This window comes from Dreissena polymorpha, chromosome 9, assembly GCF_020536995.1.
Source record: "Dreissena polymorpha isolate Duluth1 chromosome 9, UMN_Dpol_1.0, whole genome shotgun sequence".
Lineage (NCBI taxonomy): Eukaryota > Metazoa > Mollusca > Bivalvia > Myida > Dreissenidae > Dreissena > Dreissena polymorpha.
Window position 1 is genome coordinate 74,968,843 of NC_068363.1, and position 19,294 is coordinate 74,988,136.

General features: G+C 32.4%; 2 protein-coding genes across 8 annotated transcripts in view; both read right to left on the bottom strand.

The window, feature by feature from the left end:
• Positions 1-15,920, bottom strand: part of LOC127844681 (protein MTSS 2-like) — a 104,438-nt gene extending 88,518 nt beyond the window's left edge. For all 7 annotated transcript variants that reach the window (XM_052375104.1, XM_052375100.1, XM_052375103.1 and 4 more), the window contains exon 1: positions 15,568-15,920. In XM_052375104.1, the coding sequence (XP_052231064.1) occupies positions 15,568-15,639 (72 nt within the window). In that variant the 5' untranslated portion in view covers positions 15,640-15,920. The remainder of the gene's footprint in view (positions 1-15,567) is intronic.
• LOC127844692 (uncharacterized protein HI_1625-like) overlaps positions 1-19,294 on the bottom strand; it is a 331,821-nt gene that overhangs the window by 299,493 nt on the left and 13,034 nt on the right. The window lies entirely within an intron of this gene.

A 19,294-nucleotide genomic window follows, 5' to 3' on the forward strand; every position in this document is an offset into this window, starting at 1 on the left:
GTAATTTATCAGACTTCTTTGTGTTATGTAACCTACATTATTATGGAGTGCTCCCTGAGGAACTATTATAGAATCATTTTTACCAGTAATTGTTAGTTCATTTTGATTGATTTTAGTAGAAGGGAAATGGTTCCTTCTTAAGCAAAGGGCCTTATATAGACCCCTTCCCTCAAGATAAAGGCCCTTACCCTAAGATTTCTTTAAAATGATGCAATTTTCCCCAAATTTCAAGCTTACATTGGGAAATTTCTTCCTATTTATTTCAGTTTTGTATTTTATTTTTTCCCATTTTTAAAATGGAAGCCAGGCTCTTTCCCAAAATCAAGTAAAATGCTCTGTGTAGAATCATTTTTATTGATGTTGAAGGTTGACAATCCATTCTTTGAAATAAATAAAACAAGATGTGTTTGTTAAACACTATGTCCCCGTATATGACGTTTGACCTTGAAGGATGACCTTGACCTTGACCCTTCACCATGTGTGCAGCTCCATGAGATACACATGCATGTCAAGTATAAAATTGCTAGCTTCAATATTGCAGAAGTGACATTACATGAACAATTTTGACCCATATATTTGACCTTGAAGGATGACCTTAACCTTTCACCACTCAAAATGTGCAGCTCCATGAAATACACATGCATGCCAAATATAAAGTTGCTATCTTCAATATTGCAAAAGTACTCATAAAATGAGCGATTTTTGCCACATATTTGACCTTTGACCTTGAAGGATGACCTTGACCTTTCATCACTCAAAATGTGCAGCTCCATGAGATACACATGCATGCCAAATATCAAGTTGCTATCTTGAATATTGAAAAATTGCAAAAGTGTAAATTAAATGTCTCACAACTCTCACTATTCCTAATTGTGAGACAAAAAGCCTTGGTCCCTTTCACAAAAGTTGGAGTGGGAACATGAACTGAAAATGGCACAAAATAAATGTACATGATCAGTGATTTTTTTTCCCAGAAATTACAGCCGATATTCGGCTGCTTCCCAATTGCAAAAAATGACGTTTTTTCCCAAAAATTTGATTAAAATTTCCCAAAAAAAGACAAAATTTTCCCAATAAAGCCAATAAGATTACAATGTAATTTAGCAATAATTTCGAACGAGTGCCGATCGAGTTGCTGAGTCGTCGCCAAACAACAACTGACTTACGTATTTTTCGCAAATATAGCCGCATACGATTTTACTTTGCTATCCACATCTCTCTTTATATTGCGGAGGATACCGACAATAGTCGATGTATGCCGATTGTAAACGCCTGTTTTTACACACGCCCAAAATGGCGGCAAGCAGACGAGAAATTTGCGATGCGCGGCGAAAATGATAAATAACATTCAAATTAACAACGGATATCATATGGTTATTACGGAATAATTTAATGCGTATGTCAATTAACGCAAAATATAACGTTTGAGATAAAAACAACAAATATTTATTACAAATCTTCACAGTGAATGGCATCACGGAAATTAGTGTTGGGAAATTGGAGTTAGTCTACCGTTACTCACAAAGTTAATGCATTTAAGATGAGTATTGTTCGAAAATGGAAAGAGACAAACATGATATGATTTATATGTTAGTGGATCTGTGTAAAATCAGATTCATATGCATATTCTGCTTTATTATGTTTGTCATGCTTTACAGTTTACTGAAATAGCATTGAAGTGCAAGATGTTGAAAGGTAAAGAAATGAAATAAATTATTTTAACTCCATATAATACATCATTAACATAGCAAGACCACTAAAGCGTTTTTTTATAAATATGTTAATGTTTTCACCATATGATATTTAATTTAAAAGAATACTGAATTAAATTCTTACTGTTAAAGAGGTTATGATTAAATGGTATATTTAAGAATCTATATAGAATATTGCAAGTTCAATATGAATGTGGAAGGATATTAACTTAACATTGTCTTCATTGTAAGAACACATTAAATTAGTACTTTATAATATAAAAATGCTGTCAAACATACTTTAATAATTTTAATTCTGTTCTTATAATCATATTTATAATGTTTCCCAATTTCATGGTTTATCGCGCTATTTTTCCCAATTTCATGGTTTATCGCGCTAATTTTCCCAATCCAAAAGGCACAGGCTGTAAGAAAAAAAAGCAAAAAAAATCACTGATGATACAAACAGACTTTAAGACACATACATTAATTATTTCATAAACAAGTGCTTAAATACTCATGTGTCAGACTACTTCATTTATTTTAAGTATTTTTTTTCCTTGTTGACCAACTTATAATGTTTATCAGTGCATATAATACATGTAACAGCTTAGTACATGAATGGATTCATTAAATGAGTCCTGAATATAAGGCCCTGTTTATCCTTGCTAAAAATCACCAAAAGAATGTCAAATCTATCATTCAACTGGTTTGAAGGCCCAGTTTTTAGGACAAGCCAGGCTAATCTCCCATTTAACCGACCCAACCTAACAATATATTGCATAAATACCCCGGGTAAAAATGTACATGTGCAGTATCTTTAAATATCCGCTTATTTGTTGGCGTTTATATAAGTTACATTTTACACACTTGACAGGAGCTCATTGCCAACGAAAAAAAGATCTTATCTCTGGTCTGCTGCAATTCAAAACAAGCTCATTGAATGACAAATCAAAACAATGTGCGTCTGTAAATGGATTAAATTTAAATACAATTTACCTGTAAGGTCAGAGCTCTGATGTAGATTAGCTGTACGCGACCTTATTTACACAAAGTTTTAAATAAGAGTCATACGTTATCTGAAAAAATAAATTTAATTTCTTAAATTGAGTAGATACAAACATGTTTCTTAACTGTTTCTGCTATGAACAAAAACCAGAACTGTACAAATTTCAGTTAATCAGTCAATATTGCATACTGGTATATTTAAGTATAAACATGACAAGTTTTATGGCAGTTCATTTCTAAACGAAACCAACTTACTACAGGATGCATATCCTAAATCTTGTTCAACACATGTACATTATATGAACCTTTACAGGTGTATGCTTGTTCACACCGTATAATCTGTAACGACAAGTGATCAAGTCTTGATGTTAGTTTTGTTTAAACCAATTTATTTAAACTCAATAGCATCGAAAGCCTCAGGCTTATAGAAACACTATCGAGTCCATTTCCTGTGCCTATAACCACTACTTGGTGTCTTTGTGGAAGATCTAGAGAACTCTCCCCAAGTGAGGATCGAACCCGTGACCTCATGATAGATTAGCGGACACCTTATCTACATGTATAAAGCCACTGCGAACTTCTTGATGCTGTATGCAGAACTAACAAAACATAACAGCATTGGCTATTTTCTGAGGACTTAGAAAAAAAAAGAATAACTCAGCCTTTGCCCACAACCACCAGATAAAACATTTTTAGGCCAACATACACCTTTCATCTATTAGATTTTCATTAATCGGGTTGCACACATCTTAAGACATTATCTCCTCATTAATGTATGGCCCCAGGACATTTGCTGTAAATGTCAGATAAGATCACAAAGCATGATAGCCTGCCAGCCTCCTTTCACAGGCTTAGGCAGTTTCTTTGTATTGGACAGCTTTTTATACATACCAAGATGGGACACAAACGATAAAACTGTCAGGGTAAGCATGTTTTTATTACAGAAATTACATGTTTTTACCAGTGAAATCAACCTGTCATGAATTACATGTACATGTAGTTACAGTAGTTTTCATTAGCTGTGAGACAATTGTCCCATCGATTTGGATACCTCGCCAGATCACAGTGTACCGGTAATGCAGTAATACAATCTCAATACCATTCTGACAGGCAATTTTTATTTTTTGTTGTGCAAGTCTGCTTACCTACGATTTATTACAAGCTTGAACTGCCACTACCATCCAAACTAACCTACTGTAAACTGAATGGTATCCAATATATGATACACAGCATACACTGAAGAATGTACAGCATTTTTTTCCTTCTGTATAAAGTACCGGAAAACTGCCAGGGTTTTTTATCTAATTTTGGGGAAAGGGCCTGGCATTTTTTTAGGGGAAAAAAAATGCGCGAAATGCCGGAGTTTGGGGGGAAAAAATCACGCGAAATGCCGGATTTTGGGGGAAATAAGGATAGTCTTAAATAATCAATTCAACATATTTTGCTGATTTAAAACATATTAAAGGCAACAGACAATATTATGCAATATGTTATATTTTCTACACTGGATCAGGTTAACTTATGTATTTAAAGTTTAAAAAAAAAAAAAAAAAAAAAAATTTTTTTTTAGGGGAAAAAATGAAGTCTGGGGGAAAATTAACCTGCTGAGGGGAAACAAAAATCCGAGGGGAAAGGGCCGATTTTCGGCGGGTCCCAAAGAAGGAAAAAAAGCCCTGACTGCAGTTTCCCAATCAGGGGAAAATGATAAAATACAATTGCTGTCCGAAAAATCTATTCAAAAGTGTCCAAATATAAAAATATTTCTTTTTCAATTAAATGCAGCATTTAGTGTATTTCCCTATGCAACTGAATGGGTTGAATCCAAGTAAATATAATATTAACATATTGACAACTCTAATTCTCAGTTTTAAAATATTTGTTAGCAAAAATAAAATTCAGGCATTTCAATATTTGAACATTTCACAGTACAAATGTTGCAAATTTCAGGGAATTGTGCGCTTATTGTTTCCAATGGGGCTGGTACTGGTAATATTCCCATTGGGCAAAAAAAATCGCTGATGTAAATCTTCGAAAATTGTAAAATGCTGCTGGTAAAAATTGTCATAATTTTCACCATCATCATGATGTTCATTCCCTTTCATGGACTTGGCACCTTATACATGTGAATAACAGAGGCTGCCTAAAGGCCCAAGGCTATAGATAACTTTTGGGGTATATTGGGTAATTCACCCCATGTTTTGACAACAATTGCAGGGTTTTTTTTCCACTTTTTGGGAAGATAGCCCATGGCTTTGGAATTGGGAATTTAATCGGCATTTTCATGAAATTGGGAAAATAAATTCATTAGCCTTTTTTTCCACACGAAAAGTCCACTAATTAGGGAAATACTAAATTTGATTTAACTCTTTACAATCATTCAAATTAAAAGAAAAAAATCATATAAAACTTTGTTAGATGTAATTGAATTTAAATTGAGATAAAATACACATAAGACTTCTTTCTAAAAAAAAAAAAAAAAAAAAAAAAAAAAAAAATTTTTTTTTTTTTTTTTTTAAATTGGGAATTTTTTGCCACATTTTGGGAAAAAAGTATACTTTTTGGGATTGGGAACATAGCCGAATTTCGGCTATAAAATCGGGCCAAAAAAAACCCTGAATTGGGTTTTTGTAAATTCAATAGAGTTTTAGCAAAAATGTTCACCCCCTACTTTTGAGCATAATTGGGTTTTTCACCCCCGTTTTTTTTAAATCAATTGGGTAATTTAGGGAATGACATATATAATACAAATCTACTAAGGTTACTATATTATTTATACAAATGGAATTCAAAAAGGTACCTGTACATAACAACACCCATTTACTGAATTTCTGATCAAAGTTCAATTATTTTTGCATTGAATAAGACTGAGTTCGTGAAAATTGCTGCAAAATTGATGAAGTTATCAGGGGTGTCAATTGTCCCAAATTGTCCCAAATTTGAAATCCGGAAAATTAAGCCGAGAGTCTGAGGCCGTAGGATAAAGGGAAGAGAGGGCCCAACCCCCGAGCCCCAGCTGATTGTTCTTTTTTTAAAGTCTTTCTAGGTGCAATTTCTGCTGAGAACCATGCGAAATATTATAAACCAAACCATCCGTAACACGGCATGTGAAGTTGTCATTCTAAACAAATGCACTAAGCGGCGTATGGCTGTATATTACGCCCGATAATTGTTTCCATACGCCGATAACAAAACCCCATGATGTCCACTGTACTTCCTTAAAATTGGTCATACGCCGAAAATAGCAACCCGTGACGTAAGCTGTCGATTTAAATAACACTTCAATCAACACTGCTTTCTGCCGACTCAATGTGTTTTGCACACGTCTCGATCAGTCTAAACTCCGCCTCCTTATATTTGCTACCGCCCGCAGGTGATTACCAGTAGCAAGTTTATTGTGTGTTGTTTATCTAACGGTCACACAATTTACCCCCCCCCCCCCCCGCATCGCAAATTGACCGTTACAAAGCAGTCGCTTAATATTGGTTGCTTTAACAACACACTCGTGCCTCTTTGCGCGTGCCGTATGTTGTCTAATAATTAGGAGATAACTGCTGGTTTTGGGCAGACGGCACGGTAAAAGAAAGACGGCAAAAATTATTAAAGAAAAACAAAACTGATCAAAGTTTAATTAATTACATAGATTCACTACCGTATTAGGTCCCGCGAGTTTTCTCAGTTTGTTAATCCACCGATAATTACGAATAATAACCATCTTATATAAACTGGAATCACAGTTCATTTTCTATACTAACAAGTCATTTATTAGTCAGAAACATTCAGAAAACACATTCCTGGATTAGATATAAATTATCCGAGTAGAATTAAATTGCAACGTCATGACCTTCGACATTGCAAATGGCTGACCTATTGTAACATTCAACCCGCGTTCAGTTCAAAGCTGGCGATTCAAATTACAAGTAATGTTGGTTCAATGGAGAAAACATTAAATGGATTTAACAAACATTTGATAAGGTTTGTTAAACCAGATAACAACATGGAAAGTTTGGATTATTACAGTTAAACTGGTAAGGCATTTATTAAGTGTACATATTTCGGACATGTATAGTATTCGGATAAACAGTAATTGATATTCTAGATGCTCCATCATGACCATTCATTAAGATTGTGTTTTGTTGCAAATGCAGTCATAGGGATGAGGATAATAAAATGACAATAAATATGTGATGAAAAGGTGCAACATGTTTTGTCTTTTAAGTCGATATTGTTTGCACAAACGTATACCCTGATTTTCCAAACTTCTCCCTATTTTTAAAGCCTTGGGTAGTCTCCGCCTTGTTGTATGATATATCTAGTTACTTTCACAGAATTAAAGTGACCCAAAATGGATGGGAAGAGTTTGTGATCATTTACGCAGCTGACATTCCGTTAACATCAACATTAAAGATGTTTGGACTTCCAACATTTTTGAGTGGGACTTCCATAAGTAAAGGGCAGGAAGTCAGGACTTCCAAAATTTATTTCTTAGTGCAAGCCCTGTGATATTAAGAACTACGAAATTAAATTAAAATCGACAAACCATACTGTATCCGAAAACGACTCTCCGAAAACATGTCGCGATACATCATTTGCAAATGAAATAAAATATGCATTTCGTTTGAGTGCAGAAAATGAAAACCAGTAACCTAGCAAATACGCAGTCAATATATAATTTGATTAACATATTGTTTTAAAATATGATATTGCAGTGCTTTACTTTGTCAGTTACTGCTCATGTCAGTGCCAGCCGCTTACCAATCAGAAATCAATAAATAAAATCGGTACCAAGAGCAAATGTCTGGAATGCCGACAATGCTATAACAATATTTGTTCTGAAATGATCCTGCACTAAAATAATTTTGTCCCTACCCCCACCCCTGTAAACAAACTAATCGGATTTACATTCACCTCAAAATCAACCCTGGACGGCTCAATTCCGGATTTCCGGAATAATCCGGAAAATTGACACCCCTGAGTTATTGCTGTTCAAAGCGATGCTACCCGTTTTGGGGTTATTTTGAGTTTAATACCTTGAAAATGAAAGTAGAAATCGGAAGGGTCTACGAATAATAACAATAATACCCCAAAGATTGATAACCACTGGAAAGACTGCTTTCTTTTCTTCATAGGACAACATATAAACTATCCGATACATTTTTGTACCAAAATTAACCAGTCTAAAAAATAAGCCCGGTGTTCGTAAGAATTGTGTTCTGTGACACAAGGTTTTTTACTGGAATTACGTAATTAAATTTGTATTTGCGTTTTTGTACACTTTATTTTGAATTTAATTACCTTTTTGGTTATTTTAATTGCGTAATAACGCAAGTACGCTTGTTATCTATAGCCCTGAGGCCACTTTGCAATGAAAAGTTTCTTGAAAAATCATGCAGTATTCACCCCAATTGAATCTTACACCAGCTTGTTTTCCCCAAATCCTCTATTTCAGCCATATCTCTTTCTCATTGTAATAAGACATATGTATGCCTTTTTCTAACATTGATAGTAGTTAATGTAACAAATAATGAAAAACACTACAAATATTTTAAGAGAATCAGAGAAAAACTGAAACATTACAACATCAAATCTGCATGTAGCTATTTAGTAACCATTATAACTCTAAGCATATGCATATTTATTTCATCAATTATTCTACTATTTTGTTTTGTTTATAATGAATAATGTTCAAGGTAAAGCAACAATCATGACTCAGTCATAATCATTTGCCAACTGGTGCTATAATTACAAACACAAAAGCAGATCTGCATGTACATATGGGAAGCAAACCTTTAATAGCTCACACCAGTAAACCTATCACTGGCAGACAGGATATAGGGCTGAACAGATCTCTTGACTTTACTCTGCTGCTACTGAATGGGTTTCTAATTATGACTTAGGCAGCTGTTTTTATATGTCTTTACTCTTTAAAGGGATTTTGCTTTCTTTGTTCACTGCTAAAATGGGCCTCTATTGCAGCTCATGCTTCTTTTGAAGGAATGACTGTACACCTATTTCCCCATGGAATGACTGAATACACTATTTTCCCCATGAGATAAAGCAGTAGCCACAGTACAGGTAGGAGCACTGACAAGCCACAATCACAGGATTCTCACACCCAGGGGGGTCAGAAGGTGGTAGAGTTGGCAGGAAGTAATTACCAGTAAATTCTTTCTTTCACCATTCAATAATGCTCAGTCAGATACTTCCATATTTTGTGGTGCAAGAAAAAAATTACTGGTCAGATGTGTTAACAGAGTGCAGTTTCCAACTGCAACAAATATATATATTTTTTTAAACATACCAGCTTTTTCTGAGTTTTAATTTACATCTAAATTATAAGAACAACATAATATAAAATTGCATTGCATGGTATCCTTTATATCTGAACAGGCAATTGGCCAAAATTATCTAAGAACGCATAGTGCTTACACAACCAGCCATGCTCATTTACAAAATGTACCTTAGGCGTAAGAAAAAAACATGTATGTTTCCGGATACGGGCTCAAACAAATGAGGGTCGGTAGGTTGGGAATTTTTTTGGGGTTCGAAATCAAGTACTGTCTCACACTTGAGGTAACGATTTCATTTAACAAAAACATGGAAACGTTTACATAGAAACGAACGCGAAGCTGTCAAACTTCACATCGAGGGAACGATCGGTTTTTATAATTAAATTATAAAAATACTACCGAAAATTAAATTACAATAATTTGAAAAAATGTTTTAAACGTATTAACCTTTTAAAATAAGTCATATTTTATTCTTTATAAATATGACTTTGCCTCGTCATTGTATTTTCTCCGCTACTAATAATTCGTGACCAAATAGTGTAAAACAATATGTGTTTGTCCACTTGCGATTTTTTTATTTAATTTTATTAAATTGCAGTCGGGGGTAAACTGACACGGTCGGTCTGGTAACCGGAAACAACATGTTTTTTCTTAGGCGTTAGACCGCCTGAAAATTCATCTGTTCCTTATATGATAAATATGCACATGAACAAAACTATGCATTTCTTAACTGTTATGTGGTTGAAAAGTCATGTTTGCATTCACATCCTTTTAAATTGTCATTAACCAACCTATTCTTAGAATAATTGTGAGCTCATCCTGGTCAAATCACTATGGGGATCCTTAGTATGGTAAATGTATAATTCTTTATTATATTTGTTAAAGTATTTCTGCGGTTTTGCTTGCACAATATTCATTCTGAATACCAGAGTTGAACCCACACATGGTTTTCTTTCCAATGATTTGAGTGTATAACATTTTATATGAAAATGTGAAGAATGACTCATACATTCCCAAAATTAGTACCACTAGTATGCTGTGCTTGTCACTGCTCTTTGTGAAGCTGGTTAAAAAAGTCAATGCAATTTACTACATAGCAACTGCCATTAACTGTTTCGGCTGTCTCCAGAAACTCATGTCATGTTCTCTTAGTAAACACACTAGATAGTAGATGAAAAGCTGGTGAGCCGGGTGCTGGAGGTTTCGGTAAATGACTAGTTCGGTAAATTGATTTATATAGTAAAAGCCGTGGAGGTTTCGGTAAATTGATTTTATAGAGGAGGTATACCTACAACGAGGTGTTAATGACACCTATTATCGGCTTACAATAACATTAGAGGCATTTATTTGCAAACTGTGGATTAATTTTGAGTTGAGTAATTAATGCTATGCCTAAGGTAAAGAATTAAGGGAAATGAATGAGCTACCTGTGAAAAACGAATTCTGTTAGGAAATTTTTGGTTAATTTTACGATTTAAATAACGCAATACTGTTGTTTTTTTAATTGGTGCTTTTATTTAAATAGCATAATAGTAACATAATAGTAATAAGAAGTAATGATTTATGGCGGAATCAATGTAAGCTCTTCAATTAAGTTTAATGCTATTTTAAAAAGTTTCTTGTAAAATATGATTTAATAAAAATGATTTTATGTTGAATTTTATATTTATTTATATGTTTTATTATTTCTTTCTGCTCAGTTGAATTATCCGAAGGGATATTAAAAAATTATAACTCTCTGATTATACTCCTTTAATTGACGTTTCGGCATAATGCCTTTATCAAAACATTGGAAATTATATGTTAACTACATTTTTACGTCTTTTGACTGCACAATTTAAATAACAAAGAAAAATGTTTTTAAACGTCAAATGACGTTGTACATGATGACGTCATAAATGGCGTTATATAAAATGGCGCCAAAGAAATGTAAAAATTCGCCAAAAATGAAATGACGTTAAACACTTACATATTGTATCTTAATCCTATGTTAAATGTGTGCTTTATATATTTAATAAATTGATATTTTACAATAAAATAATCATCATCATATGTAATTATAATCTACCTTAACTTATTATCATAAATTAAATAGGGTAAACTTATTTAATGACTCTTATTATTTCAATCCATATCTATGTATAATATTCAAATGATATTTGATTAAATAATCATATATACTTGCTATTCTATATATCATATACACATTATGGACAAGATAAATTGCATAAAGTACTATTAGTTTTACATCCATTTATGTTGATGATTAATATCAAATGTTTTTCACATATATTTTTTACAAGATAGTTTCCCGTAGCATTTTTGTATTAAATGCCAAAAGATGGTATACGTCGGAGAGACGAGCAGATCATTAAAGGAACGTGCCAAAGAACACGAGGCTGACGTGCGACTACGAAGAGAGAAACCAATCTCAGAACATTTCAATGGTGCAGGCCACAGAGTGCAGGATATGGGTGTATCAGTGTTAACACAAATAAGAGACAGTTCCCATTATTACAGACTTATTAAAGAATTGGAATTTATAAAGAAGTTTCAAACGCAATCACCAAATGGACTAAATACAAAAAATCAACTTGATGTCCTGCTACGGGAAACTATCTTGTAAAAAATATATGTGAAAAACATTTGATATTAATCATCAACATAAATGGATGTAAAACTAATAGTACTTTATGCAATTTATCTTGTCCATAATGTGTATATGATATATAGAATAGCAAGTATATATGATTATTTAATCAAATATCATTTGAATATTATACATAGATATGGATTGAAATAATAAGAGTCATTAAATAAGTTTACCCTATTTAATTTATGATAATAAGTTAAGGTAGATTATAATTACATATGATGATGATTATTTTATTGTAAAATATCAATTTATTAAATATATAAAGCACACATTTAACATAGGATTAAGATACAATATGTAAGTGTTTAACGTCATTTCATTTTTGGCGAATTTTTACATTTCTTTGGCGCCATTTTATATAACGCCATTTATGACGTCATCATGTACAACGTCATTTGACGTTTAAAAACATTTTTCTTTGTTATTTAAATTGTGCAGTCAAAAGACGTAAAAATGTAGTTAACATATAATTTCCAATGTTTTGATAAAGGCATTATGCCGAAACGTCAATTAAAGGAGTATAATCAGAGAGTTATTTCTTTCTGGTTGAGAAAAACACAAGAAAAAAAACAATATATAAAATTTAATACGTGTACGTAATTAATAAAAAGTAATATAATGATACGCGTTATGTTTTATAATTATGTTAAGTGCGCGTGCCATTGAACGTTGAGTTAAGCGAAGAGATACACATAATTGAAAACTGATAAAAATGACATCTAACACAACGCCAGCAGAATGAATACACTGTGTAATAGCAAGCTGCTGTGATGATCATTATCTTATCAACTTAATACACAGGCACCTGGCTACTGTACTGGAACAATGGGTTTTACGGCCAAAATAACTGATATCATTTTTTGCCTAAACAAATCGGTTCAATAAAAAATAATAACCGATTTACTTTGTAATCCGTTTTATTTAGCAACAAGTAAAACATGGATGCAATATATATATTTGAATATTTCATGTCATTTAAAACAATAATGAGGGAGTTACATATTAATAAGATACATTTTTGACACACTACAATATTAATACGACACATTATTATCATTCAGATTTTCCGCATGCTGATTTAATTTAATTACATTTCTAATACAAATGAGATACATGTACGACACAATTCAATTTAATGTTACATTTCAACCATATCAGTCGTTCATCGTTCAAGACTCGTCGTCGTCGAGTATGTGGTGGACCGCTGTGGATGGTCCCAGGGCATTGATGTGGCTGATGATCATTTCTTATTTGACAATGACCATTATAATTTTATAATTACCCAATTACATAATAATGTTATTTTTACCACAAATAAACATCCTTTGATGTCACCACCAGTATTTTTGGTAAACATGATTAAAGAAGGAAAACGTTTGTTTATTTCACAGTTTGAAAATTACTAGTCATGTATGTAAAAACTCGGCCACCAGTGTTAAAGCATGTTAACGATCTAAACATACATATCTAGATTATTTTAAGAATAATACCTTATGTGCTGATCTGATTGTAGGAAAAAGAAGCAAGAAATTTATTTATATAAGAAACAAACATATTTGATCTTAGTATTTTAAACCACCGAAACTTAACCATTATATAAACATGAGGTAGTTTGCTAACATAATGAATATGTTGCCCAGCTCTTGCCACGTGGAGGCCACCTCTTGTAAGAGCCACATTATTATATTTTTTTTAACTGATACGCTTTAATTAAGGTTTTTATCAACTAATTGTTTAAAAACATATATAAAATACAAAACGATCATGACCTAAAGATAAACTTTTAATATATAATTTACCTCCATCGATTAGAATATCAATAGGTTGCAAGCCTGGATAATTAATAATAACACTTTGCAAACATCTCTAATTTGATAAAATCAAGTCCGTACATTTAAACAGATAAATTAATTAGTGCCAAACAACGGGTTATGGATGTTTCGGTAAATGACCAGTTCGGTAAATTGATTTATAGAGTAAAAGTCGTGGATGTTTCGGTAAATTGATTTTATATAGGAGGTATACCTACAACGAGGTGTTAATGACACCTATTATCGGCTTACAATAACATTAGGGGCATTTATTTGCAAACTGTGGATTAATTTTGATGTACATTAATTGAGTTGTTTGGTACTAATTAAATTATCTGTTTAAATGTACGATGTTTGCAAAGTGTTATTATTAATTATCCAGGCTTGCAACCTATTAAATTTCTAATCGATGGAGGTAAATTATATATTAAGGTCATGATCGTTTTGTATTTTATATATGTTTTTAAACATTTAGTTGATAAATACCTTAATTAAAGCAGTTAAAAAAATATAATAATGTGGCTCTTACAAGAGGTGGCCTCCACGTGGCAAGAGCTGGGCAACATATTCATTATGTTGGCAAACTACCTCATGTTTATGTAATGGTTAATTTTCGGTGGTTTAAAATAATAAGATCAAATATGTTTGTTTCGTATGTAAATAAATTTCTCGCTTTTTTTTCCTACAAACAGTTCTGCACATAAGGTATTATTCTTAAAATAATCTAGATATTTATGTTTAGATCGTGAACATGCTTTAACACTGGTGGCCGAGTTTTTACATACACGACCAGTAACTTTCAAACTGTGAAATAAACAAACGTTTTCCTTCTTTAATCATGTTTACCAAAAAATACTGGTGGTGACATCAAAGGATGTTTATTTGTGGTAAAAATAACATTATTATGTAGAACCGATTTGTTAGGGCAAAAAATGATATCAGTTATTTTGGCCGTAAAACCCATTGTTCCAGTACAGTAGTCAGGTGCCAGTGTATTAATTTGATAAGATAATGATCATCACGGCAGCTTGCTATTACACAGTGTATTCATTCGGCTGGCGTTGTGTTATATGTCAATTTTATCAGTTTTCAAGTATGTGTATCTCTTCGCTTAACTCAACGTTCAATGACACGCGCACTTAACATAATTATAAAACATAACGCGTATCATTATATTACTTTTTATTAATTACGTACACGTTTTAAATTTTATATATTGTTTTTTTGTGTGTTTTTCGCAACCAGAAAGAAATAATAAAACATATAAATAAATATAAAATTCAACATGAAACCTTTATTCTTTAATCATAAAAAACTTTTTAAAATAGCATTAAACGTAATTGCAGAGCTTACATTTATTCCGCCATAAATCATTATTTCTTATTTTTACTATTATGTTATAATTTTGTTAATTAAATAAAAGCACCAATTTAAAAACCAAACAACAGTATTGCGTTATTTAAATCGTAAAATTAACTAAATTCTTTACCTTAGGCATGGCATTAATTACTCAACTCAAAAGTAATCCACAGTTTGCAAATAAATGCCCCCAATGTTATTGTAAGCCGATAATAGGTGTCATTAACACCTCGTTGTAGGTATACCTCCTATATAAAATCAATTTACCGAAACATCCACGACTTTTACTCTATAAATCAATTTACCGAACTGGTCATTTACCGAAACATCCAGCACCCCCAAACAACTCAATTAATGTACATCAAAATTAATCCACAGTTTGCAAATAAATGCCCCTAATGTTATTGTAAGCCGATAATAGGTGTCATTAACACCTCGTTGTAGGTATACCTCCTCTATAAAATCAATTTACCGAAACCTCCACGGCTTTTACTATATAAATCAATTTACCGAACTTGTCATTTACCGAAACCTCCATAACCCGGTGAGCCAGGTGCAGGTCTCAAAACCCACAAAAGCAAGAAACACAAGCTTTCTATAATCTTAGCTAAACAGATGGCTGATCCCGTACAGATTAAACATATATTAACAAATTTTAATTATGATTTGTTTCATCTGTGCATCACACGTGAAAGCTTTTTAGGTTTTATCTTAATTTTATGACAATTAATAATAGTTAATCAAGTAATACTTACTCTCATTTCTGAGACGATGCTAATGAAAAGGCCACCAAAGACGCCTATCTCTTTATCAATAGTACTTTCCATTATGTTATGTAACAGATCGAAGGTAAATCCGTAGTAATTTATTAATTCCACTGCATTTACACTTTTCCCCACCCACTCGCTCTCAGCTGTCAATTAACGTTTTCTCTCTCTAAAGTTAGTAACTCTCTTCGCAATCAAAAAATGATCAAACAACATAATTATTAACTAATTATGATTCATGTTGCACTTTAATCCAAGGAAATTCACAGACACGAAATAAATCTCTTAAAATATCCATTGTTGTCAACTTGCTTTCGAAGAACGTTGTACTGCCATATCTTAATTGGTCCAATGTCACGTGATCTCGATACGCTTGTTTTCATTGGACATGACGTCATGATTAAGGTTACAATATACCAATAAATTGGTTTAGCTGAGGACAACTATACAAACTCCCAAACTCATTGCGGCGGTTCCCTCCCTTACTCAGGTCAGCTTTCTTAGAAACTTTCAAACCTATGCGAGGATTTTTTTCACAGGTACGATTATAGTAACAATACGACAGAAAATGGATTGAGTTGTCTGAAGTTGAAATAATTAAAGAAATCAAATAATTATCATTACATTTGTAAGGCCAAAAAGACAATGTAATTTGTTTCCATTAACAAAATGAGGGTAGGTTGGTTGCTCATTTTTTGTATGATTCGCCCGGTTTACGGACGTTTCCCCCCCAAGACGTTTCCTCCCCCAGACGTTTCCCCCCCAAGACGTTTCCTCCCCAGACGTTTCCCGCCCATTTTAGTTTTAGTACAGACGTTTCCCCCCCCCCCAATAAATTTATAATTGTTTGGTTTAAGTATAATCTTGATTCATTATCAAATTGATTATTTTGTTTATGAAGTCTTTAATAAATTTTATCTATGAAGCAGCTTGTTCGTGTTTTTTTTGGTTCTAGAGTTCTTTTTTTGTTTAACTGTGTAAGGAATGCATGTAAATCATTAGTAAGTGCATGTTGGTGTACTAGTGGAATAAATGGAATATTCTCAAAATCTTACTGAGTATCTTATACATGTTGCTCATTTGGGAGCACAAATGCAACCAAGAATAATGTGTCATCCACACCCATTTTGAATTAACACATTATTTCACTATGAGTAAACCTGGGCAGGTTTGTGGAACTTACGTTGTTTTTAATCCAATTAAATAGGGTCAATTGGTGAATTGAAAAATGGTTAAATCACATTTATATTAATTTCAAAACTGTTTTGACAACAGCCTACATAATGGTCATGAAAATATTTGAAAGATTCATTTGTATTAACAAATGAAAAAGATGTCGAAAGTGTAACATATATTTTGAATCCGCCCCTGTTAAATACAACAGATGCATCTATGACTACCATATATAAAACTATAAATTAAGTCAATTCAAATCAATTCACTAATTAAAATTAATATTTAAAACTATTTAAAAATGTTTTTTGTATGATAATGTGCTAATCTCATCTTATCAATGACTATCCGCCTATAAAGATGTCACCTAATCTCATCTTATCAATGACTATCCGCCTATAAAGATGTCACCTAATCTCATCTTATCAATGACTATCCGCCTATAAAGATGTCACCTAATCTCATCTTATCAATGACTATCCGCCTATAAAGATGTCACCTAATCTCATCAATGCTGATTAAAGGGCCTGTATATTGCACCTCAAGTACCCGTTATGTAATAGCTGTTATCTTGTATAATACACTTGCTAATATAATCAACGCTTGTATATTGCACCATAAGTGCCTGATTATCTTGTATAATGCTAGGTGTGAGTTGCTACTTAATATTAGCGAAAACATTAAAATGGTGTCACATTTTTTTTGCTACAGATTAAATTATTTTTTAAATTGGGATGGTAAAAAGTAATAGTTAATAGTAACTCTTCTGCATAGCTAAACATATTAGTGCCAAAATTTTTATTATATCATTGTTAAATTTGAAATCTTAAATATGTTCAGCCTTTTGTTTCCTTTAATTTTTAAAAAGTTTTTTGAGAGGTAACACTGGAGTACTAAAATTCAATGTAAAATGTTCATGCTAGCTGTATTGGTCCATTATAATTTAAATGTTAAATAACAATTTTACTTTATCAAAATAAAAATCCCAATATGATATTTATTTAGTCAAAATAATTTTTGTTCAGTTAAAATTTGAATATAGTTATTATTCTTCATTAAAAATCACAACTTATGGCTTATCTTCATTAAGTAACTATTATTTTATGCCTTTAATTCATTTTGAAAAACAAAGAATGATTTACAAAAAATCTACAAAAAATCTAGCTTTTACTCAATTCATTAATACAATAATTATAATTGTTTAATTTGTAACATACTATTCCACTTAAAATGACCATCAAAGAACATCAAAGATGTGCTTTTACTCAATTTCTCAATGCTCTCAATTAATGAAAGAAAAATTGCAGGCACTTATAAAAACAATTATAATTAGATCTATTTAATTGGTAAAATTTGACAGAGGCTTCCCTACAAACAACCATCAAAAATCATTACCGGTAATTAATATTTTAATCAGTCAGGACTCAATTTATCAATTTTTTTAATGATTAATTATTAAGACACATAAAATGCACTCAATTTTAATACTAATTGATAAAGTTGTTTTTTTTCACATATGCCGGCATAATTACAAATAACTACTTCTAATATTCATTTTCATATTATGTAGACGTTTCACCCCCAAAATGGGGGTGAAACGTCTAGGGAGGAAACGTCTAGGGAGGAAACGTCTAGGGAGGAAACGTCTAGGGAGGAAACGTCTTGGGGGGGAAACGTCTGCCACCCGATTCGCCCAATTAAATAAGAATATGCAAATACATGCAGAAATCTTCCCAATCTCTCTTGAACTTTTTAAGTTACTTTAGTTAACGTAAAGTTATTTTTAATACATATGAATTAATGTAGCAACAAGCAAATTCGTTGAATTGATATCCCCCGCCAATATGCTTCTGGACACAAAAGTGTTAAATTTGACACTCAAAAAAGCATTTTCAAGATACAAAGGGCCATAACTCCGTTATTATCCAATGGCGTACAATGCCATGTGGCGTGCATCATCCTCTTATTCATATATATACTCATAAGAAGTTTCAATGAAATCCGCCAAAGCACTTCCAAAATATGGCTCTGGACACAAAAAAAGCATTTTTTCAAGATACAAAGGGCCATAACTCCATTATTAACAGATGGTTTACAATGCCATTTGGCCTGCATCCTCCTCTTATCCATATATATACTCATACCAAGTTTCAATGAAATCCGCCAAAGCACTTCCAAGATATGGATGGCTCCGGACACAAAAGTGACAGACCGAAGGAAAGACGGACGGACGGAAAGATGGACGGACGGAAAGACGGACGGTCAACGCCAAAACAATATCCCTCCGCCTCTGGCAGGGATAAAAATTATTGCAAACATATCAGTTAATTTAATGTACAGGATAACATGTAAAAAAAAGCATCAAACACTCAATCTAGAATACTAAAATAAGTTTATATTTGGCCAAAAAATAAGAGTCATTAAGTCTGTTAGCAGAAACAAACAATTATTTTTTACCCTTAAACTTGAATTCATCTAAATAAAGTGAAATAAACATAAGCTTAGCATTTATTACACTCGTATACAATTGTCAATTAAATTA